Source organism: Trachemys scripta, chromosome 2, assembly GCF_013100865.1.
Source record: "Trachemys scripta elegans isolate TJP31775 chromosome 2, CAS_Tse_1.0, whole genome shotgun sequence".
Taxonomy (NCBI): Eukaryota; Metazoa; Chordata; order Testudines; family Emydidae; genus Trachemys; species Trachemys scripta.
In genome coordinates, this window is record NC_048299.1 from 39,185,479 (window position 1) to 39,210,893 (window position 25,415).

The following is a 25,415-nucleotide window of genomic DNA, read 5'->3' on the forward strand; positions in this document are numbered from 1 at the left end:
ATGCTCTCTGTTTAATCTGACCTAAACTTGGAAATATAATTTCCAGAACAATTTGTTTTTTCAGCTCAATTACTACAGTTTGGATAAGTATGGACAAGCATCAGATAACTATCAACACTTTTGGCTGTTTATCTGAACCAAACCAATTCTCTAAACCTTCTAACATTGGCTGTCTGTTAATAATAACCCCTTAGAAAACTGAAACTAAAATCTGTTTCCTTATAAAAATACTTTTTTGTTCTTTGCACACACAAAATATTACTGTAAATTTGCTCATGAATGCTGAGCTGCTGATGTTCATTTTTAATCTTAGAACAAAGAACTGTGAAGCTGCCTTGGTGTAAAAGAAATACACACACACGCTGAATTAGGGGGATTTAGCTAACAGATGCAATTACCCACTCCCATCAAATTATATCAAATGTTAAGTCTTCTATCTTTAAGATTGATATTCATTTCATACCTATCCAGTTATGCATGGGCAGTATGTACTTATATTTGAGAAAAGAAGAGGATATATACCAGTGCTGTGGATTTTTTGAAGTCTAACATTTTTTTTTCCTGTTAAGAAAATGTGGTTCTAATCATGTTTCTTGTGCAACAAGTATCTTCCATACTTTTTCAGCTACAATTTGGGAGCCAGCTGCATTGTAATCAATATCAGAACAGGTCAAAGTAGTTCTGGTTTATATTAGATGTTCCAATGGGAAGACTAGAAGAGTAGTGGCCTTAAATTATTCTACAGAGACTGAGCTATTGAAAAGATGAACAATGTTATCGTATAAAAGTGAACAAATACGAGTGAAAGGGCACTTTTGAGTAAAATAAAACTTCCTTTTTGCATCTTTATAGTGTAGGGGAGAGTGTTTTTGTTGTCATGTATTATTTGTGATATGTTTATTATTAGTTCTGATAACACGGCCCTAGAATAACAGCAGACTGAACCTTGATATCATCAGTATAAGTTATAGTTCCGGTCAAAAAAGCAAACAGAACACTGGAATATGTAGCCTGGAGCATGGAACACTATCTGGAAAGTTCCTGAACTCTGTGAGCTAGTGGGGATAAGCATACCAGATAGTAGGAACATGAGTGCTATTTGGCCAGCCAAATACCACCTGAGTAATAGTCAGCTGTTAAACATGTACCTTGTTCATTGGAACTGTCTTGCCCTAGCAACAGAACCTGGGCTTTCCCTCTACTATATTACTTGAGTCATCTATTTGACTTTCAGGGAAATGGTCTCATAGGAAACAAGCTGATATTTGGATAGAAGTTTAGAGTCTAGGGCCCAAATGAAAAGGACCTCTGAATGTGGTGAAGGCTATATAAATATCAGCATAGATAGACAGACAGATAGAATCTGAGTATCAGCCTCTTTTCCCATCTCTGCTTGCTAAACCACATTTAGACAACATGCAGTGAGCCTGTCTTGCTCCCAAATGAAATCAACGGCCAAACTCTCAAAGGGTTCAATCCTGACTGGGGACAGAGGGCTTGGCACCTTGCAGGATCCAGCCGTAACTTTCAGTGGGAACAGGATTGGGCCCCGTATATGTATTGAATTATCCTTTATTTATTCACAAATACCTGTTCTGTTTTTAGTCAAAGAAGATTACATTTCATTCTTTCCTTTGTGGAGCTTTAGCTAGTCGCTCTTAGCAAGAGCTTTTATCATGTTTTTGTGCCAGTTGCTTTCTGGATGAAAATTTTGTTCCCAAATTCCATATTTGACATATATATTCCACATCCCTCCCATCTGGGTAATGATGGGAGTGACTATGACTATCGTTTGAAATTTCTCAGCTTCTGTAGGACTAAGAGAAGATGGCACTGAGTGATCAGAGAGACCAGAGTTAAAGGAGGAGGTAGCTGGATATTATAACGTTGGTAGCTGGACAGTCTAACTTTGGTTTAACTGTGGTGCTGGTACACGCGTTTTATGAAAACCATTCGCTTACTGACAATCCAGCCTGTGGCTGGCAAGGGCGTGGCATTACTTTTTGTCAGATTAATTTGTATCTGCCGGCCTTATCTCCCATCAAATATGAGCTATTCAAACGGAAATGAATTTGTATCAAAAGAAAATATGGCTTCAGACTCCTATCAGCACCCTCATCTCTAGCATGAACATTTCCTTCCTTTGTTTCATTGTATTGCTTCCTTTCCTATTATTATCTGAGATTGTGAATAATTTCTTTCCTTACATTTTCCCTCTTACCTGGAAGGTAGTTATAGAGTATGATCATGAACAATCCCAGCACCAATTCTTTTCTTTTCTATACTTTTTGGGTCAAATATTGCTTTCCGCTAGACTCGTGAAACCCATGGGCTTCAGAAGGGGTGCACAAGTATTACCAAAGAGAAAATGTAGACATGTATGTCTAACTTTCTAGTTGATAGCATAGTGTAAATTCAACTCTAAGACAACATTTCAATGGACATTATCAGTAATTCCAATTGCGGGGTGAGAGGGATGGAGCTTTTCCCCTGCTGAGCGGGCAAAGATGGGAATTGAATGTTGTATATGGCAGATATACAAGGAGAAGTCAAGGAGGGATGGAGATTCAGTTTAAATTGCTGTGGCTAGTGTTTCTGAATAACGGGATTGAAACACTCTACAAAGGACCTTTGTTCTCCTTCTCATCCTCAGCTGTGGTTAGTAAAAATTAAGTCAGTTAATGCCTGCCAGCAGCAGGCTCTTGAGTGCAGATGTGCTTTATCTACTGCCTGTGGAGAGGAATACACTTCATGTAGAGAGGTGGCTTCTTTTTCGTTTTTGTAAATATGCCTAAACGTGACATAAGGAGCTCAGTGTTAGGGAATCTGTATTCTTTTTTGGCAGTGGAAGATCAAACTAAAAGAAAAATCACAATTTTACCGATGATTTAATACTTTGAGTTTTGCTTTGGATTAATAGGTATCATGGCAACCAATGAATATCCCTTTATTGGAACAGACAGTAACATAATTTTCTGCGCTGTGCATGGCTGCATGAGAAAGAAAACATGAAACCTAACTTTTTTATTAGTATTCATCTTGGCAATGTTATATTAGGTTGAAGTAGTTTACAGCCTTTTCTAGCAGAGCAAACATTAATGTTGTACTGAAACCAGAACCAGATTCAATGGGTTTCGAAAACCTCACACACTGGCAAAGAAAGATGTGTGATCATTCTGGACAAATACTCTTTTCTTCTTTCTTTAGTGAACTTGAGTAGTATATTTAAAATGAACGGGAATACATATTTTTCCAGTCTTGTATTAATTTCATCATGGCATCAGGCATTCTGAAACTTGGCAAAGGGTCCAGAGTTCCTCTTTCTTGCTTGCTTACCTAATAATTTTAATTGATCGCATTAGTATTGCAAACTGAAGCTAGCTCATTTCAAAAAAATCTGACTTTTTGATGCTGTGTAGTGAGGTGATGCAAAAGATGAGTACCCATTCTTCAGCTGAAACCAGAATAATGTGAACAATAGTAGTTTTGCTGGCTGATGCACATGTAAGTAAGTGAGGCCATTTGGCACATTTGCTCTTTTTATAATCTTTACAGCAGTGTATCCTAAATGTGTTCTTGGCTCTATGTAGTTGAGCTGGAGGACTGATGTGGGTGAGACAGTTACTATAAGATCTGTCATGTTTCTCCTTCAATCTTTGAGTTCTGGTGCAAAATGTGGAACAAAAAATAACTTCTGATTTGGATCGCCACCCAGGTTTGAAAATGGATTCCTTTCAGGGAAGAAAACTTTAGTGACGCAGGGAAACTGGAATATCTTCTCCCTTGAGGGACTGCAGTGGTTGCTCTTAAAATGGATGGTTAATGTTCACACTGCAAATTACGTCATAACATAACCATTTTAATACTCTCCAGACTAGAACCTGGCATTCATGGTCTCAGAATATGCAATATTGCCAGTCCCAAGCACTCAGAAATCATGAGCCAGGCTCAAAAATAATCATGACACTGGCCTAAACATTTTGAGGGCTTGGGGTTTTTTTGCCTTTTGGTTTTTGAGCCTTTAGGATACACTTGATACACATTTTTGAGCTTCTATCTACAACATGAGGGCTAGAAACGTCCTTTATAAAATCACAAAATCAGCTGACTTTAAGATTGGAGGCTTGAAGAAAAATGCCAAATATCATGAGATTCATGATAAAATAATGAAAGTTGGTAGCACTTGTGAGGGTATTGCACATTGGACTGATGAAGTACCAGAGATTTCATTGAAGGTGACCAAACTTGACCTTAAAATTACATGCATGCATTTGAGCATAGGGTGACCAGACATCCCGATTTTATCGGGACTGTCCCGATATTTACTGGTTTGTCCTGCGTCCTGACCGATGTTCAGTCAGGACGCGAATTGTTCTGATATTTTGCCCTCCAGCACACAGGCGGAGGGGGCTCATGCCCCCCCTGCCCCGACTCTGCCCCCTCACTTCCCCATTGGATCCCTCCCCAAATTCCCACGCTTGCCCTGCCCCCTCACCACCCCATTGGATCCCTCCCCAAATCCCTGCCCAAATCCCCACCCTGGACCCACCCCTTCCCCAAGCACGCCGCATTCCTCCTCCTCACCCCTCCCTCTGAGGCTTGCGCTAATCAGCTAATCAGCTGCATGACGGCACAAGCGCTGGAAGGAGGGGGGAGAAGTAGGACGCGGCCCCCAACTCATTTGTACTGAGTATGAGCCATGTAAAAAGATGTGCACGTCAAATTTCTGATCACATAAGTTAGCTTTTCATTTGATGAGAGATTGGCAGAGTAAATCATAGCAGCAGGAAGAGTAAAGAGGGCTAACACAGTAGTGGATTGAAGCAAGAGTTCAGTATTGTACTGTCAGTTTAGAAACCATTAATTAGATCACATTTGGCATATTTAATCTTTCTAGATAATTAAAATACAGAGGGAATTTTTCACTTTTTATCCCTCAGATTGGTCATAGGATTTTTGCTCTCTTTTGACATAAGTAGTATTTCAGAAAGCTAAATATGCACATTTCAAAAGGTTTTAAGAAGTTAAATGTTATAATTATGAAATTACTAAGAGCAGAATGGTGATCCTGATATTCCTTATATGAAGGACCTGTGGCTTGCATCAGTTCTTACACTACTATGTAAAGTATAGGGCATTAAACTGTAGCAGTAGCTTGTTACAACTAGGTTTCAGAGGTCTGTTAAGGCCTGGTAAAATGGTTAAAGTTAGTCATTGCACTCTACTATCTGCTTAGGCTGTAAGTTGTAATTAGTGTAACCATGATGACTACATATGAAACATTCCATGAAATCTATCATGCATGCCATTACTCTTATATTCTGTCCTACAGCAAGAGTTTGAACTTTTGCAGAGCCTTTACTCTCTCTTTTTGCGGAGGTTCTCTCAAATCCCCTCATTTCTCCATCCCATTTTCCACCTCATGCCAAGGCTCAGTGTCATGGTTGCCCTCTTGTTGGTCCAGGAGGGATGGATGTAACTCATTCTAGAACTGTATCTTGGAGAGAACAGCTGGGTCCTGGCAATCAGGGATTTTATGCTTTCCTTCAGGTAGAATGTGACCAGTCAGGTGCCCCTTCATGACTTAGGTAAACAGAAAAAGGATGTTAGAAAGGAAAATCAACATTGCTCCTAATTTAGCCCAATGGAGGCCACCTGAGAGCAATGTGAGATGTTCTCTTCACACAGGTTTCAGAGTAGCAGCCGTGTTAGTCTGTATCCTCAAAAAGAACAGGAGTACTTGTGGCACCTTAGAGACTAACAAATTTATTAGAGCATAAGCTTTCGTGGGCTACAACCCACTTCTTCGGATGCATATAGAGTGAAACATATATTGAGGAGATATATATACACACATACTGAGAGCATGAACAGGTGGGAGTTGTCTTACCAACTCTGAGAGGCCAATTAAGTAGGAGAAAAAAAACTTTTGAAGTGATAATCAAGATAGCTCAGTTTGATTCTCCTCAATATATGTTTCACTCTATATGCATCCGAAGAAGTGGGTTGTAGCCCACGAAAGCTTATGCTCTAATAAATTTGTTAGTCTCTAAGGTGCCACAAGTACTCCTGTTCTCTTCACACAGAGAGTGAATGCGCGGTAGATTTCTAAGCCTCTGTTGCTCAGACGTTCAGGACTCAAAGGCAGCACCTTGTGCTGACTGTAGATCATCAAGCTAGCCATTACAGTGTCCTTTTTTCCTGTCTCCCAGTGTTAGATCAAAGCCTGTTTAGCAAATAGAAAGATCTTAACCCTCCACAACACCACACATACTACCACCACCTCTGCCTTTTGTATGCACATTGATTAAAGAAAGTTTTACTTAAACAATCAATGTGTCAAATCAAGTACAATAAATCCCTTATACATCCTGGATTCTGTTTTTGGTTTGATGGGTTATTTTAAATTGAGAGCTCCATCAATAATATTTTTCCAAGATAAGTTACAATATAGAGTAGATCAGGATGTTTGGTCTCCTGTCTGTCAGAAATAGATATTTATTTTTAATTAAATATGTGCTTTAAACTGTTTCATAACCAACAGACATCTTTGGAATGACGCTTTGTGGTTGATGTATCTTCAAGTCACTGTGTGCTCTGCTTCTTTCTTTTAAAAGTGTGCTCCCATCAATACACTGATGCCACTGGTGTGCTGACATCTCCAAACTACCCCAGAAACTATCCTGTCCAGACAGAGTGCATATACAGGATCAGAGTGGAAACCAACAAACAGATTGTGCTGCACTTCACCAACTTCACCTTGGAAGGGAATAAGCTTTGTTCAATGGATTATGTGGAAATCAGGCAAGCCCATTTAGTTCTATTATCCTCATTTCTGATCGCAACCAAGGGAAGGAAGTAGAATCTATTTAGGCTGAACAAGAAACTGTAGCCTGAAATGTACCTGGAACTGGCAAGAAAGGGTTTGATAGTGAACTAGAAATAAAACCTTGTTGCTCCCTCCTTCCTATTCCATTCTTATGTTTCTGACCTGTGATGGCCCTGGATAAATTCCAGCTGTCAGGGTAAGTGAATGGATTCTTGTGGGGCTTGTCAACTCCTCAGCAGAAGGACCATCTCTTTTTGTACTGGTTGGGGAGAGGCACTATAAGTGAAAGAAAGCATAGCGGCAGATAAAGTAAAAAGTCTTAAATGAATCAAACTGAATAATGGAATCTCTATGGATAGAAATTCCATGCTTGAACAATAAGATATGGCTGTAGGAATCTACTACTGACTACCTGACCAGGACGGTGATAGTGACTGTGAAATGCACAGGGAGGTTAGAGTGGCTTCATTTCAACTATCCTCATATTGGGTATATGTCACCTCAAGACAGGATGCAGAGGTAAAATTTCTTCACACCACAAATGACTGCTTCATGGAGCAGCTAGTCCTGGAACCCACAAGGATTGAGGCCATTCTTGATTTTGTCCTAAGTGGAGCATAGGATCTGGTCCAGGAACTGGATATAGCTGAACTGCTTGGTAATAGCAACCATGCTGTAATTAAATTTAATATCTGTGTAGGCGGAAAAATGCTTAAGAACCCCACCACAGTAGCATTTAACTTCAAAAAGAGGGACTATACAAAAATGAGGAAGCTAAACAGAAATTAAAAGGGACAGTCACAAAGGTTAAATACACCGCTACCTCGATATGACGCGATATAACACAAATTTGGATATAACGCGGTAAAGCAGTGCTCCAGGGGGGTGGGGCTGCGCAATCTGGTGGATCAAAGCAAGTTCAATATAATGCGGTTTCACCTATAACATGGTAAGTTTTTTTGGCTCCCGAGGACAGCGTTATATCGAGGTAGAGGTGTACCTGCAAACTGCATGGAGACTATTTTTAAAACACTGTAATAGAGGCACAAACTAACATATGCCCCCAAATAAAAAAACCCAGTAAGATGACCCAAAAATGCCAGCTATGCTAAACAGCAGAATAGAATAGGTGGAGAGAGTCAAAAAGGCATCTTTTAAAATTGGAAGTGAAATCCTAATGAGGAAAATAGAAAGCAACATAAACTCTGGCAAGTCAAGTGTAAAAGAATAATAAGGCAGGCCAAGAAAGAATTAGAAGAAGAACTAGCTAAGGACACAAAAACTAACAGCATTTTTTTAAGTAGATCAGAAGCAGCAAGCCTACCAAACAATCTGTGGGGCTATTGGATGACTGAGGTGCTAAAGGGGCACACAAGGAAAACGAGGCTATTCCAGGTTTCAGAGTAGCAGCCATGTTAGTCTGTATCTGCAAAAAGAACAGGCGTACTCGTGGCACCTTCGAGATTAACAAATTTATTAGAGCATAAGCTTTCGTGGGCTATGGAACATATATTGAGGAGATATATATACACACATACAGAGATATATATACACACATACCTGCATGAACAGGTGGGAGTTGTCTTACCAACTCTGGGAGGCCAATTAAGTAAGAGAAAAAAAACTTCTGAAGCGATAATCAAGATAGCCCAGTACAGACAGTTTGATAAGAAGTGTGAGAATACTTACAAGGGGAGATAGATTCAATGTTTGTAATGGCTATTGCAGAGAAGCTAAATGATGTCTTTGCATCAGTCTTCACTACAGAGGATGTGGGGGAGATCCCTACACCCAAGCCATTCCTTTTAGGTGACAGATCTGAGCAACTGTTCCAGATTGAGGTGTTAATAGAGGAGGTTTTGGAACAAATTGATAAATTAAAGCATAGTAAGTTACCAGGAACTCAGGAAATTGCAGAACTACTAACTGTGGTATGTAACCTATATTTGAATCAGACTGTACTAAATGACTGGAAAGTAGCTAATGTAACACCTATTTTTTTAAAAAAGGCTCCAGAGGCAATTCTGGCAATTACAGCCTGGTAAGCCTAACTTCAGTACCAGACAAATTGGTTGAAACTATAATAAACAACAGAATTATCAGACACAGATGAACGCAATATGTTGAGGAAGAGTCAACATGGCTTTTGTAAAGGGAAATCACGCCTGACCAATCTATTAGAATTCTTTGAGGGAATCAACAACCATGCAGACTAGGGTAATCCAGTTGATATAATGTACTTCGGCTTTCAGAAAGCCTTTGACAAGGTCCCACACCAAAGGCTTTTAAGCAAAGAAAGCTGTCATGGGATAAGAGGGAAGGTCCTCTCATGAATCAGTAATTGGTTAAAAGATAGGAAACAAAGGGTCCGTTTTCACAATGGAGAAAGGTAAATATCAGAGTCCAACAAGGATCTGTACCGAGACCTGTGCTGTTCAACATATTCATAAATGATCTGGAAGATGTGGGGATGAACAATAAGGTGGCAAAAATGAAGACATACAAAATTACTCAAGCTGGTTAATTTCAAAGCTGACTGTGAAGAGTTACAAAGGGATCTCACTAAACTGGGTGACAAAACAGCAGATGAAATTCAATGTTGATAAATGCAAAGGGATGCAGGCCAAGCCCATGTATGCATGTATGCATGTTAATGATGGGTTCTAATTCAGCTGTTACCACTCAAGAAAGAGATCTTGGTGTCATCATTGATAGTTCTCTGAAAACATCTGCTCAATATGCAGTGGCTGTCCAAAAAGCATTAGGAAAGGAATAGATAATAACATAGAAAATGTCATAATGACACTATATAAATCCATGGTACACCCGCACCTTGAATACTGCATGCAGTTCTGGTCACCCCATCTCAAAAAAGTTACATTCGAATTGTTAAAGGTGTAGAGAAAGGCAATGAAAATGATTACAGATATGGTACAGCTTCCATATGAGGAGAGATTAAAAAGATTGGGACTATTCAGTTTAGAAAAGAGTTGACTCAGGACAGATAATAGAGGTCTATAAAACCATGAATGGTGTGGAGAAAGTGAATAGGGATGCATTATTTACCCCTTTACATTACACAAGAACAAGGGGTCACCCAATGAAATTAATGGGCAGCAGGTTTAAAACAAACAAAAGGAAGTATTTCTTCACACAACACACAGTCAAAATGTGGAAATCAGTGCCATGGAATGTTGTGAAGGCCAAAATTATAAATGGATTCAATAAAGAATTAGATAAATTCATGGAGAAATAGGTCCATCAATGGATATTAGCCAAGATGGTCAGAGACACAACCCCATGCTCTGGTGACCCTAAACCTCCAACTGCCATCTGGCACTGGCCTCTGTCAGAGACAGGATACTGGACTAGTTAAACCATTGGTCTGAGCCCGTATGACCGTTCTTATGTTGCACAGTTGCATGTTTTGTAAAGCATTGTGTGCACTTACATATTTAAGCACTATAAATCATTACTGCTCTGAAGAGTAGAGCTGAGTGCATTGTTACCTTTGATTCTGTTGAGCATTATAATCCACTGCACATCAATGGTACTGTTCTCCCTCAGTGACAGTACACTGATGGCATCATGAAGACATTGCAAACATTGATAATGAAGTTTTTGAGTGGTCCAGATCCTTAGCTGGTGTAAATCTGCATAGCTCCATTGACTTGAATGGAGTTATGCAGAATGTGTTATCGCAAGTATTTGACTTCAGTGGACCTATGTAATTTTATTCAATCTGAGGATCTGGCCCAGTTTCTGGACTGATGTAATCTTTAATACTACAGTAAATTGGTAGTTAGGAGGAAATATTAAAATTGAGCAGATGGGGATGTGGGTCAGAGGAGGCATTTTCATAGTTCTGAAACCACATCAACCTGAGATATCAGACAGTTGTTTAAGTCTTCCTCAGTGGGGTAAGAGGGGAGAACAGACCTTCTATCATAACAAGGCTAAACCGAATGTTTTAACAAAAACAAGTAGAAACAGGATTTCTCTCTTTAAAATATAGCTCTACTTTGGCGGTGACATATTAAAATGGCACCTCGGGTTGTTTTTTAAATCCTCTGTGTGTGTGTGTGCGCACACAGAAATATAACTGTCCTGAAGACCAGCATATTCAGGAGGCACGAAGATATTTAGACATTGCTGCTCTCAGTGTTGCACTGCTTAATTTAACTTAAGATTTTGGGCCCTAAATCTCATTTCCAAAAGGGACTTAGGAACCTAAATCTCATGAGCTCTCAATAAAATTTTGGCTTTTGAAATGAGAGAGAGGTTACTAAACCATTTAGGCCTTGCAATGCTGAGTGCAGCAATGCCTAAATACCTTCACAAGCTGGGCCAAAGTGCTTGCAAGTGGTTTGTGAGTAGTTGATTAAGACGTCTTGCACCCTTCAGTAGTTGGTAATGTATTCCTGCTAAAGACAAAGCTGAAGGAATCCCAGGAGACATTTCATTTACTCTTCTCACTCTTTACCTGTGTGGCCCAAGACCTTTCTTCTGTTTCATTCTAGAGATGGAGGCTATGAAACATCACCAGTCCTTGGAAAGTACTGTGGTTCAACTCTGCCTCCTGTTATCATCTCCCATAGTAACAGGCTATGGATAAAATTTGTAAGTGATGTATATGGCACAAGAACTGGATTTTCAGCTTACTGGGATGGTACCACAACAGGTAAAATGAGAATGCCAAGGGTGGAACTATTTGACCAATCTTTTTGCTAGATCTTTTATCCTTTTTCTCTGTGCAGTTTTCCACTTCCCCTGCACCTAACTGCATCCTGAATCCCTTTTAAATACTTTCCCCCAAACTTAACTGATTAGTGGCAACACAAGTTCAAGCAGTTTAGAACAGGGATCTATATTTCCTGTTCTTGGGTAAATAAGGGTTTTTCTCCAAGTGATTTATGACACACCATATTCTAGTTTATATTTTAACTTCCACTGTATCCTTTGTTTCTGTGCTTGTTAGGTGTAATGGTGCTAACAGAAGTGGGGCTGAGCTACAGCGTGGGAAGGCAGTGGAGCAGGATTTAGTATTAGAACAGCAGAGTAGGAGATAAGACTCCTGGGTTCTGTTGCTGTCTCTGTCCTTGACTTACTATGAGACATTTGGTGAATCATTTATCCTTTCATGTCTTCAGGTTACTGTTTGTATAGTAATAGCTATCTCGAAAGAATGCTGTTAGGATTAATTAGCTAATATTCATAAAATGCTTTAAGATCCCCAGGGAAAAGTGTTATCGAGGTGCAGTTATTATTGTATATTTGCTATTTTCTGTCACATAATTATGGCAAGGAAGAAGGGAAAATATGAGGATAAACCTAAAGTCCCTTTAAAAAGAGCTATAAACTCATTGCCATGGCATCAGTAACCATGGAAAGTCTCATGCTAATGGATGTAATACATTCATTAGCAGATGATTTGTACTTTTCCTGAAGTGTAATTCTAGCAGGACATGTCTCTTGCTTGAGGTTAGAATTTTCCCAAGGGGCTCTAAAGTGTATAATCCTGTGAGGTAGCCCCCTGCTGTGAAGCATTTCACTGGGTAAAGGAGAGTTACAGTAGCAGAGTAGAGCACTAAGCATAAAATCTCTTAATGAGAGAGAGACTGGTGAGGTTGAATGCAGTTAATTATGGTTCTCTTTGTTTTTTTCAGGCTGTGGTGGGACCCTCACAACTTCATCTGACATGTTCATGTCTCCCAACTATCCCATGCCTTATTACCACAATTCAGAATGCTATTGGTTGTTGAAGTCAAGCCGAGGCAGCCTATTTGAAATCCAGTTTAAACAGTTCCACTTGGAATTTCATCCAAAATGTAGCTCTGATTACCTTGCTGTATGTACAGTCTCTCTCTCTCTTCCTCAGATTAGGGTGACCAGACGGCAAGTCTGAAAAATCGGGACAGGGTTTGGGGGGGTAATAAGAGCCTATATAAGAAAAAGACCCAAAAATCAGGACTGTCCCTATAAATTTGGGACATCTGATCACCCTTCAGATGTGGGGTATAGGTGCTGGAACTAAGGGTGCGGGGCGTGCTGCAGCGCCCCCTGACTTGAAGTGGTTTCCATTATATATAGGGTTTACGGTTGGTTCAGTGGCTCTCAGCACCCCCACTAGGGGAGGGAGCACAGTGTTAGTGCCCATGTACAGAGAGAGAGAGAGAGAGATTCACACCAAGTGAACAGTTCTAAAGTAGGGAAATTCCATCCTGAATGCCACCCTTAAAGTTATGGAGAGGATTATTTATCTTGGGACAGAGGAGGGTACAGGATGTGTGTGTGTGTGTGAGAGAGAGAGAGAGAGATTTAAGAGCAAATTGAAATGTCACTTTAGAAAGTTTGTCTCTTTATACTGTTTTTCCATATATAACTTTCCCCATAAAATGTGATCGCTTCGTTCTCCTTTACTTTACATATGAGAGATCAGTTAAATGTGTTAAGTTTAATAGTTTTCACTACTATCATCATCTCTCAAGATTTTTATATCTCTCTTTATTCAAAGGTATATGATGGCAACAGTAGCAGTGCTAAGATGCTGGGTAAATTTTGTGGGAATCAGATACCCGAGTCAATCCGCTCCACCAGGGATACTTTATATGTGAAACTAAGGACAGATGGTCATTTTGAAGGTAGAGGTTTCCTTGCTGAGTACAAGCAGAGTAAGTATGAACAAGAAGAGTGAGAGCGGCAAGTTGCTAGAATGCCAGTATTGGTTCTACAAACTTTTTATTGTATCCTCTGGTCTCATTTGTGAGCAGAATTCTCTTCCAGGAAAGATTGTGCATGTATTGTATCATTTGGCTAGATTCTCTGGTCTGCTAGGGCAGATGATTTAAAATGGACAGAGATAGCTAGTTGCAAATCCCAACATAAGAGAAATGTCTTCTGATGGAAAGTAGGTAGAGTTGGCTCTGCTGCCACCTACGTCTGCTGCCCCTTCTACTCTTTCATTAAGGACCGAATGTGTGTGAGGGTGTGTGTCAGGGCCATTCCAGGGCTGGTGCGGGGATGGGAGGGGCACAATGGAATAGTGCGCAGCTACTCCTGATCTTCCGTTGGTGTAGGGTTCAGCCATTTTGCCAATGGTGGAAGATAAATTAGCCCCTTTGCTGCTGTAATTTCTGCTGGGGTGAGGTGGATGAAGATCAAGGAGCCACAACCAGATCCTTTTGACCCCCTTCAAATGTAATGGGGAATCTGGTCCATAGATTTTAGTACAGCCCATCTGGAACATTTCTGAGAACTTCATTGTTCAAAGCATTTGTTGCAAAAGACACATTTTTGAATTTCTTTGCAAAAGAATTCTTCTCCTGGAAGTACCTGAAAGAGTTGAAGTTCTGCAGAGAGCAGAATACCAACATTTGGAGGTGTCATGTCCACGAATCAATGTGCTCGGCTTGTTACAATATTCGCACAACAAAAACAAATCAGTTCCTTTTATACTTATTTTTATTGGTATTAAAGAATGAACCAATGTATTTTTAAACAAAGCTGTCACTAAATCTTGGGGAGGGGGAGGGGAGGCTAGTAGTCTGAAAGAGAATATGAACGGTATGTAGGTTTTTAGATTTAAAATATTTTTCTTTTTGTGCCATACTCTATATAACATTTTCATAGCTGGTACTTATCTTTTAAATTGTAAATCATGCAGAATTCTGGATTTTCTCCATAATCTTGAATATTGTCCCAATATTTAATTTTCTTCTTGCACAATATGTTATGTGCCATATGGATTAGGTAAACTTTTGATACGTCACTAAGTATAAACAGCCTTACAGTTAATCTTTGAATATCTTGAAGATGACATGTCATCTTGAGAGGACTTGTAGATTTAAAGAGAGGGCTGTAACTGGGAATTCCTCTGGGTTTGAATTACAGTAAATGATTATACCCCACTGTTTCTAATCAGAACGTTTGAAAAGCCAAAGATATTCAAGTTCAGTTTGTACTTGTGTGGTGCATTTTTTTTTTTAACTTTGTCTGGCTCACTCATCCCTTAAAGGAATCCCACAGTCTTGCACCATATTCTTTACATGCCACAAAGTAAGACTCTTGATTAGAAAAAACCTTGTAGCTATGTCCTTTTAAAGAGGACAGTCATGGGATTCTCTAGTCACTGCTGGGGAGTCCGCTTGTGACTGCATCTGTGCAAGAATTCTGCCTGGTCTGATGCCCCCTTCAGTCTCTCATTTATTCTGTGGCCCTTCTCATACTCCAGTAGTAACAGTGCTTCCTCTTCATGACTCAGGGTTCTCCCTCTTCGTGGCTTGGCCCTATAGCCAAGTGACTATAATTTTCTCCTTCCAGGATATCAAAGCCTTACTGGACCGATTGACCGGGTATTGTTCCTGGCAATCTTCCAATTCAAGGCTATGCCACTTTCCCAGTGACTGGAAGGGGAGTCTGGGCCCGCCCTCTACTCCGGGTTCCAACTCAGGGACCCTTGAATCAGTGGCTAAGGTCTGCACCAGCTCAAATCTTGCTGCCATTTCCCTGAACCTTTTTCTACTCCACTTCTATCAGGCTTCCGCTCCACCACCCTTCTGGGTAAACCCTTCTTTCAGGGCCTGGAGCCCAGGGCTTCTACTGTCTCCCTGGGTTTCCTCCTTTCCCTCTCTAAGCCCAGAGAGTGACTACAGGCTTCCACACTACAGCCTCCTTCTGCCCTCACTTCATGGCTTTATACCAGCCCTGCCTGCTCCTGTCCAGCTGGGCTCCACCCTCAATAAGTGCTTGCCTATCAAGCCAACTTTCTTTCAGGTGCAGCCTATCAGATTACTTAACCCCCTCTGAGCCACATTAACCCTTTCTATGGTGTGATCCCCTCATCACAAGGACCAACAGTGTGTTTACAAATGTAGGGTATCTGAGATATCAGCTAAAGGCACATGTATTTTGCCATTTACATTAATATTTTATTACTAACGATGCACAATAAATTCAATAAACAAAACTTTTGGTGGCTTGCTCAAACTCTGAAAATGTACAGCAGGTATCAATTTGAAATAAGGTAGTTAATTACCAAATACATTCACGTCTTCTAGTTTGAACAATAGTGTTCGAAGAAACATGACACATTCTAAAGGAAAATGTGCTTCTTGGTGTAAGACTAATATGCAGAGGCACTTACATGCCAGTTGTATTTCTGATACAAAAATGGGACCAGAAGGCAGCTGGTTAGTCCAACTCATATTCTTCAAAATCCATTTTGGAGTTTTCATGTAGTCTTTCCCAATGGATATCCTCCGCTCTCTACACTGGCTTCCCATAGAATTTTGAATCAAGTTCTAGTTCTCACTACTTATTTTCAAAGCACTCCTTGGCCTGGGCCAAGGGTATCTGAAAAATCATCTAAAGATCTAGGATAAAGATGATGGCTGACAGCTATGCTTCTCTGGCACAATGAAACTCTCAACAATTCAAGTAAAAGCTTGGCTGTGCGGGAGACAAAACTTCCTCGGGGGGCAGTCTGAGACTGTGGAATGAACTTCCCCAGGAGCTAAGGACTGTCACAAATCTCACCACTTTTTGCTCTAAGGGCAAGGTACATTTCTTTGGCCTGGCCTTTTCTCCCACAAATGCATGGCAACAAGTATATTTGTATTAAAAAAAAAACCCACACACCATAACCACACAAGACACCACACTACACATGCAACTCCCTCTGGGGAGAGGATGAGAGAACAAACTACACAGATGAGTATCATGTTCTTAAAGCACTACTGGAAGGCCCTCAGATACTACCATGATGAACACAGTATAAAAACCTCTATGGAATAGAATTGCTTTGCTTAACATGTTCTTCAAACTCTCTGTATATTTCCTGTTCCAGACAGAAGAATGTCCTACTTTTCTATTTTCCCCCCTGAAGCAGGGCATGGTCCACTCCTGCCATCTTGCACCACAGAAACCTGCTCAGACTGCACTAGATGGATATCCACACCGGGCTGTTTATTTAAGTTCTCTCCACTGACGCCTTTACAGTTTTAAACGGCAATACTATGTACAATCTCCCTTGTATCTTCAGCCCTTTTCCTAGGGCCAAGAAGAGTGGATGTCTCCTTGAACTGAGAGCTCTGTGAGACTGGACTCAGCCAGCCCTGTTCCTCTTGCACATCTTTCCTGTGCCTTTTTATCAGTCCTCAGCTGATGGGTTAATTAATCCTTTAGCTCACCCGGCCTGCTATCCTGAGCAGCTAATCACATTTCATTCCCCAGTCTGTCCTCTTGGGGAGCTACTTAGTGTCAGAGTGAACAGACTAGAGACTCCCCTGTTAACTCCCTGCCACCCCTTTCATCTTATTCTGCTCCCATGTACACATTTATATGGGGTAACCAAATACAGTATGCTCTGCATCACAGCATTTACTCATATTGATAGTCTCTGAGTCCAGTGGAATCCAGATTCAGGAAAATGAGAATCACTGATCCAACAGCATGGCTGTTCTATGCCCTTTCTCTACTTTCTTTTCATCCCCCCCCCCGCTCCCCGGAGGGAAAAACTCTTTATCCCAGTCAAAATCCCCGAATCCTCTCCTAGATCTCTGCTTGATGAGTAACCAGGGAAAGTATTATTAAGAACTTCATGCTGACTTCCAGCATGTTAAATCAGTTAGGATGTCCAACACAAGCCAACTATGTTTTATTCGTCTTTCTAACCATGTGTGATCTTTTTTTTTTTTTTTTCTAGTTCACTGAAATGGTATGTGAGTTTGCAGTATTGTGTCTAAATACAGCCCCAGCCACTGTAAATTGGTTCAAAGTGACTTATTTAGCTAGATGGTACATTGCATTTTTATTTTGAGTTTTTTAAAATAATATAAATGGATGTTTTAGAGAATAATTTTGCATTTGAAAAAAAGAAAAATAGGCAAAAAGAGTATGTAGGATAATGGGGGAAATCATGTAGGATAATGTATAAGAGTATGTAGGATAATGGGGGAAATCATGATTCTAGTATTACTTGGGAGGAAGGATATGCTTGTAATGAATGACTTGTAGTTGGGATATCTGGATTTTGTTCCTGGTGCCTGTGTGTCCTTGGGAAAATCACTTACCTCTCTCTTTCTCAACTTCCTTCTCTGTAAAATAGGCATAATAATACCTACCTCATGGCAGTATTATTAGGCTTTATTCAGTAGGATTTGTAGATCATTTGAGATCCTGGGATGGAAAGCAGCATACTAAGTATAATTTATTACTGTTTTTTTTTTCCCAGTTTGCCAAGGAATAGTGATTGCCAACCGTAGCCAGGGCATCTTGGAAAGTTTAAATTATCCAAACAATTACCCTCTAAATGAACACTGCAGCTGGACCATCCAAACTACAACTGGCAATACGCTTAACTACAGCTTTACATCCTTTGATGTAGAAGAAGGATCCAACTGTGATCTGGACTATTTGAAGGTATGAATCCAAATTCCAGACCACACGTAAATCAGTTCCTTTCATGGGGAATAGGCACTGAAAATACAGTATGCCCTCATTTTTTTCAAATTAGAAATATTTTGTTAGAAGAACAAGTAAAGAAACTCTAATTGTTACTGGTTACATTGTATATCTTACCTGTATGTCTATCAGTTTTAGTCATTTAGTACTTTGAACTCTAGTGAGCAGCCAAAATCAGAAGATGGAATCTGAACCTGTTAGTGAACCTGGCGGTTCATCAGTTTCCAAAGGGAACATGTCCTTATGGTATTTGAATGCTATTGGAAAGACATGGCTTTTTTCTGCCTGGTCAAGATACTGTATGAGCTAGAGACATACTCATTGCAAAGAATAGTTGTACATCTTAACATTAGTTTACCATGGGTAATATAACGTATGCTACCAATTCAAGAAAGCACTTATGCACATGTTTGTGTATCCCTATTCAGCAAAGGCTGTAAGCACATGCTTAAGTATCGTTGACTTGAAATTAAACACATGTTAAAGTGTTTTGCTGAGTAGGGATAGTCTTAAACTCAAATTCAGCATGCGCGTAAGGGTTTTTGCTGAATTAACACAGCCTCTCTAAGAGTGAAATTCACCCCTGCACGGGGGGCTAACACAAAGCACTTATTCACCACTTAAGCTTTGCATAGGGAAGAATTTCACCCTAAGGGACTACATCCCAAAGTTTTGAATAGTATTATAGCTATTTGGAGCCAGGAAGCTGACAATGGAGTGGTGGATATCTAAAGGTTCATAGTATTCTTTTAGGCATACCTAGTGATTTGGGGGCTGGTCTTGCTGAAAGTCAGGTGACAGCTCTGCTAGGCCTGTTGGTCCATTCCATCTTAATATCCTACATCCTTGTCCATTTGGTGTGCCAGTTTCCATAGTTGAAAAACTGGTAATAAACTGGTGAAAACTGATCAGTGAAGGGCAAGGGCCATGAGCACAGTAGAAACCCCTCAAGGAGAAAGGTGGCTGCTAGAAGACAGTATTCCAGGAGCCATGGCTGGATAGTGCCAGACTTGAAAGGACTTGATGGGCATTTTAAGAAATAGAAATAGAACATGGTGGTGGGAGGAGGAGGGGGTGGTGTGGATGTGGGGAACTATGTCCTTTGTTTTAATAATTCCTAGTTTGTTTGATGAAAGGAAAATGGAATGAATTTACTAAAAAGGGTAAAACACAGTAAAAAATAGTCATAGAGCTATGTTAAAGAGTCTTTAACTTACAAAAGAGGTGGCTAAGTTGCGGAGGCAAAAACCAGAAACCTAAAAATTCAAAGTTCAGTTAGACCCTTTCGAGGAAAGGATCATTTTGAGAGAAATCAAAAGAATTATTTTTTGTCATAATACAAATATGTCTGTCTTTAAATGTCATTTAAAATTACGATTCCCGGATATGGAAAAAATGTCTTCATTCTGCTGCGTGGCATACAAATATGTGCCAATATGTAAAAAGAGAACAAGGGTGAATGAGTTAGGAAATCAAGCAATATTTGTGTCACTCTTTGAATTGTGAAAAGGGGAATATTTTGGCATTAGTACAGAGATCTATGAGATACAGAGGAAAGGAGAGAATGCTTTGCTTTGTAATGTGCGTGTCACTGGTTTTCTAAGCAGACTGCATATATATGGTATTCCTTTGCTGAAACCCATGCTGAACCTGAGTTCTGTTTGTCAGGGGAGAAAGAGTAAAATCAGAATAAAGCCTCATAATTATTAGGGTGAAACAGATGTTGCAATTTTGCAAAATGCTAACGTTATTATTACATTTAAAAAGGAAAGCTCCAGACGGACCAACCAGGAATAACACTGGTTAAAAAAGCAGGTGTATATTCCAGATGATTGAAGAAACAGAGATATTTCATTATTATTATTATTATTTGAAATACGCTTTGTGTTAACATATATAGGTGTATTCTGGCAGAAACCTTATTCAGCTGTATAGAGAATGCACTCCAGAAACCATGTAACTGCAAAAGGAAATAAAAGAGTGAAATCGCTCTAAAGAGTCAGTATAAGGACAGTGACTTACAATACGTGTTTTAGATTAGGGACTTATTCATAATATGTATAAATGGGCCCAAACCAGGCCTTTGAATTTGAAACCCTTTAGAATTCTGGGGAGGAAGAGTATACGTGTGTGAGGGGATGTGGGAGGTATTGGGGAGGTGGGAGATGTGTATAGATACAGATCTCTGGATCAGACCCCATCTGTGTACTTTTGGATCCAGGTCAGATCCCAAACTATAAAAGAGCCTTTTCAGTTCCATATTGGTATGTGGCTAAAATATCTGAATCATGCCCTGATTCAAAGAGTTAGGATGGGAACTATATTTTGTTTGGTAACTTGATATAATAAGGACTTTCAGCTTCACTAGCTGCTCCTTGGCCTGCTAAGAAAGAAAGAAAGAAAAAGAAAACTTTTGCACTTGCTTTCTAGTGGCTGTAGGTTCCTTAGAGTACTGTCATCAACTAGATGAAAAAAAACCCAAATCTCTAAGTGTATAGCTGAGAATGCACTAACACAGTGCCCAGGTGATCAGGAATCAACTAGTGCAAATTAAATGCATGACTGAGCCAAACTGAAATGAAATCACATGGAGATAATGAGAAATCATTAGTGCGTTGCTTTTCCCTTTTCTTTCTCTCCTTTGATCACCGGATGCTAATGTTGTTTGAGTCAGGTTGTGTCTTGAAGGCACTGGCCAGCGTTGGGGTCGAGCCGACTCACCTCATCCCCAACGCAGCTCTGTGAGGGAGCATGACTCAGAGTTTGGATTAAATGGGGCCTGATTCTCCACAGCTTTGCACCTTGCATAGGCATTCACATCTGTACTCAGTGGGGGTAAAATGCCACCCTTCTGATTAGGTGGCATCTGAGACCTACTCAGAGCTTAATTTGTAATGAAAGAGGTGCTGGGGCTTAAGCAATTAGGTACCGGGGCTCTCACAATTGTTTTACATTCATAACTGATGCGACAAGCCCAGAGGTGCCGGGGCTATGAACTGCCAAGCCCAGAGGTGCCGGGGCTCAGCCTGGCAAGCCCTGGCACAAATTAACCACTGGACCTACTCTGCACAGTGTAAGTGCATACACAGGGCCAAAGCAGGAGAGAATCGGACTGATGGACTTTATCTAGGCATTTTCTAACATTAATGTAGGGTGAGCACTTCCAGAACAAATGAGCAGCATGTTCTGTTTCGTGGTCTGGCAGTGGAAGTTGGCTCTCTCCTAGTAACACTCGGAGGTTGCCCGTAATTTTGCAGAGGGTTTACAGCTTAGTTGTTGAGAACATCAGAGCAGCTACGTGTACCAAAGCGGTGACAGTATGGAGACAGCACATACAGGCTGCTGGAACAATTTGTATAGGGGGGGTGCTGAGAGCCATTGAACCAAACTATAAACCCTATATATGTTGGAAACTACTTCAAGCCAGGGGGTGCGGCAGCATCCCCAGCACCCCTAGTTCCAGCACATATAAGCACGTACCTTATAGCAGACCTGCTTTTTTTTTTCTGATGTGCCACTAATGCTAGTTGAATTGGATTGTAATTATATTGCCTGCTGTGACTTGGATTTAAAACCTAGAATTAATCTTTTCAAGGGGAAAAATAGCCAGAAGGCTCTACCAGTGAGGTTAGGGACATTAACCTAGGAAAGAAATGCTGCATCTTTCTCTACTGTCATGATGCTGTTAGCTGAATAATAATAGTTTACTCTTCTATCTTTACTTATAGATTTACATTTTATTTAGTGTGACAGATCATAGGCTCAAAAGTGTCAAAGCTCTTTATTTATAAAAGAGAATTTAATGTTACTGCATTAGAGATTTGAGTCTAGCAATAGGAATGAAATTCACTTCCTTCTTATCCAAGAAAAATATGGATTTGAAAACCTCTTGTCTTCCTGTCCTTCAGTGGCTAACTCCCTCTATTTTCTTGTACTCACAGCACTTACCCCTCACTTTGAAGTCCAACATGTTTGGCATATGCTTGTAATGATCCTAGGGGAAAAGTCTGCCCACCTCTTCCCAACGGCACAAAAATGCTTGATGAGCCTCAGAACCAGTGTAGTTTTGCTGTGCAGGGGACGGGATGCAGGCCATTCATATATAAGGGCAAGTCTCTGTGCACTGTAGAGCACTAGTTGATGTCCACAATAGCACAGTGGGAGAGAATAGTAGATCTATATCTGTGCATATCCATTGGCTAACCTGCATGTGTAGTGGTGATGCGTATGTTCCATGGAGCATGGGCGGCAGGTATCATAGGCTGGGAGAGGCTGTGCATCCCCAAACAGCCAGGCGTGGTCCGCTCACACTCCACCCCCAGACCACCCACTTCCTGCTCTGCAGCTCCCCCTGTGCTGTGGCCCCAGCTCAGACTGGGGCCAAGCCAGCCATCCTCCCAGTGTTCCACTGTTGGTGGCACTAGCGTGGGGGGCTGCGGTGGGTGGGGCTCTGGATCTGGTGGTGGGGCTGGGGGGAAGGGATGGGGCTGGAGGCTGGCCTCCCCTAGCTGACAGCTGACGTGCCCCCCCCCCCCACATGCCATGGAGGCTACTAAAGACATGAGTCTACAGTAGCAAACACAGAGTGGTCCTCCTGCTGCTCCAGAACCGATGCCGGGGGGGGGGGGGAATTCCTCCCCACATCAACAAGCCCTGTAGAGCTATCTTGCTCACAACTAGTTATTACACCTGAATATGTAGGCTCCAGCAAATGAGTGCATTCATTCACAGGACAGCTGTTCTTGAGTACTCTTTCATTTCCTTTTTCGGTAACAGGATATGTTTTTACCACAGCAACATTCCAGGAATACACCATAATATCCTCTCTCTCCATGTGGGAATAATGCATTAGATAATGATTGCCTGAACTAAACTGGCAATCCTCTTTTTCTAATGAAGTTACACACAGAAGAAAAGAGGTAACACTTTCCCCGTCCCCGACCCTAGTTTTACTTGCTTCCCTAATTTGAACCAGTAAATAAGCTAACACCATATTGGAGCTGGGGGGAGTTGCCCAAGACATCTGAGTTATCATGTGATATATATGTCTTTTTAAAAGTCCAGCAGGAATTCTCCAAACCCAGAGGATGGCTCAGTTTGCGGTCATACATCGATTGCAAAGTATCACCAGCAGTACATCACCCTGTGGAAGCAGATGATAGATGGAATATATTCATCCGGGTTCTTTAGTCAGGCATCAAATTACAGCCTTCTGGCTGGACTGCAGTGGCAACTGGAAACCCATTAGCACGCAAGCTGATAATAATCAAATCTATCCACAGATATAAAATACCTACAGGGATTTACAATTCACCAGTAGAAGTTCCTCCGTATAGCATTCTGAGGATAAAGGCAAATTCTCCTCTCAGCTCTCCATGGCAGTTCTTACCAGTGGAATCCTGCTTTCACTGCATGAACAGGTTTTCAGTGGGAGAGCTGAACAATTAGAGAGAGCAGAATATCAGTTAAGATCTGCTTTGACAATCCAAGAGGAGATTAGTGCTCAAAAATTTTTCCAAATACCCTTAATCTTCAGCTCCTCAGATGGTTAGGTATATTTAGAACCACTGTCAAAAAGCAGAACTGAAACCACACTAGTGAGGAGAAAACTCGGTGCTGTGGTAAATTTGTTAATGATTAAGGGGCTACATGATCTCTAATTGAAATAAACCTCAGATGGCGAGTGACATCGAGTGATTCAGGATGCAACCAAATGGCGGTTTACTTGAAGACATGCAAAGCCCAGCATGAATGAGTAATAATTTATTTTTAGTTGCACATTTTCTTCAGCTACTGCACCCTGCCAGCTCAGAGTAATGTGACTTTTCCTCTGCCTCCAGGAAAGCAACTAAATACAATGGGGAAACTGTGAAGTGTCAGCATGTCTAATGCATGGTGATGTGTAAGCCCCCGGCAGTGAGAGGAAATTCAGCAGTGATCCATCTTTGCTTGTAATTCTTCTATCCTCTAATGTCCCGCCTCTGTCCTCCCAAATTCACTTGGGAAATGGCACTGTAGAGCCTGGCCTGCTTTGATACACAAGTGAGACCTTCCAACCAATGATGGAGCTTGTCTCTTTCACTTTATGGTTTTACCACCATTGAATGGAGGGACTCAGTGGCATTAGAAAGCCCAGATGATGCTTTTAAAGCTTCAAGTGGGTCCGCTAAGATTCCCTTGTCAGAGGAAGGAATCCAAAATGGCAAAATCCCTCCTCACAGCCCACTTCTGTAAGTTCTGTCATTCCTTTGAGTAGGATCCATAGGGCAACCTCCCTCTCAGATGACTTTAGGATTCTGTTCCCATTACTAGAGGATTTTGTTTTACCGGAGACCTCAGTAAATCAACTTGTTCCTGGGGCAAAATTTTCCATCTACCTTCATCAAAATTGATTTGGTGCTCCCTCTTTAGGGATATCCTAAAGTGATCCATCCTGCCAGAAATATTTTGATACCACAGGGTTCTTTTCAGTTCAGAGTCCAACCTCACTCAGAGAGTATTAGGAATTAACTCAATTTGCAGTCAAGTTAATCTGTGGTCTGTCGTTGTCTGTACTAGGACAACTGGCTCCAAACTCTACACAGTTATTTTGTGCTTTTTCAGTCTGTACCTTCTTCTTTCATTAATTTGGTTGCATCCTCCACAAAAGGATTCCTACCTCTTCATAGGGGTTTCACAGGGTCAGTCCTGGATTCTTCCAGAGTATGATTTTCCTGCCAGAGGATAATTTCAGGGATATAATTCTCACAGATCCAGAAGGGATCCTGCTTCCTTGTCCATCAACGCTTTACTACTTCAAAGTGAGATAGAACTCCTTTGTCTTTCTGATTCCCAAGATACTGCAAAAGACAAGAAGTCCCGCCTCTAGTAGCCCCAGCCTTAGGCTCATAAATTTTGTTCTCGTCACAAGAGCACTGTAACAGGGGCTTGGAGGGCTGGGCGGCCTAGTGGTTGAAGTGCTTGATTTTCGGCCTCCTTGCTTGGTCAACGTGCCTCAGTCTTTAAGGCTGGGGGAGATAGGTAGAGTGACCTGGGCCCTTCCACTCCACCAGGTCCCAACCTAGGACCTGTCAAGGCTGATTTCCCACTCTGGCATTTTGAGTGCAGAAGGTGGGAGCCCACAAGG

At 41.0% G+C, this 25,415-nt stretch overlaps 1 protein-coding gene across 1 annotated transcript in view; it reads left to right on the forward strand.

The window, feature by feature from the left end:
- CUBN (cubilin) overlaps positions 1 to 25,415 on the forward strand; it is a 219,340-nt gene that overhangs the window by 46,106 nt on the left and 147,819 nt on the right. Inside the window, exons 23-27 of the mRNA XM_034760353.1 lie at positions 6,618 to 6,804; positions 11,350 to 11,510; positions 12,496 to 12,677; positions 13,344 to 13,500; positions 18,060 to 18,247. Of these exons, the coding sequence (XP_034616244.1) occupies positions 6,618 to 6,804; positions 11,350 to 11,510; positions 12,496 to 12,677; positions 13,344 to 13,500; positions 18,060 to 18,247 (875 nt within the window). The remainder of the gene's footprint in view (positions 1 to 6,617; positions 6,805 to 11,349; positions 11,511 to 12,495; positions 12,678 to 13,343; positions 13,501 to 18,059; positions 18,248 to 25,415) is intronic.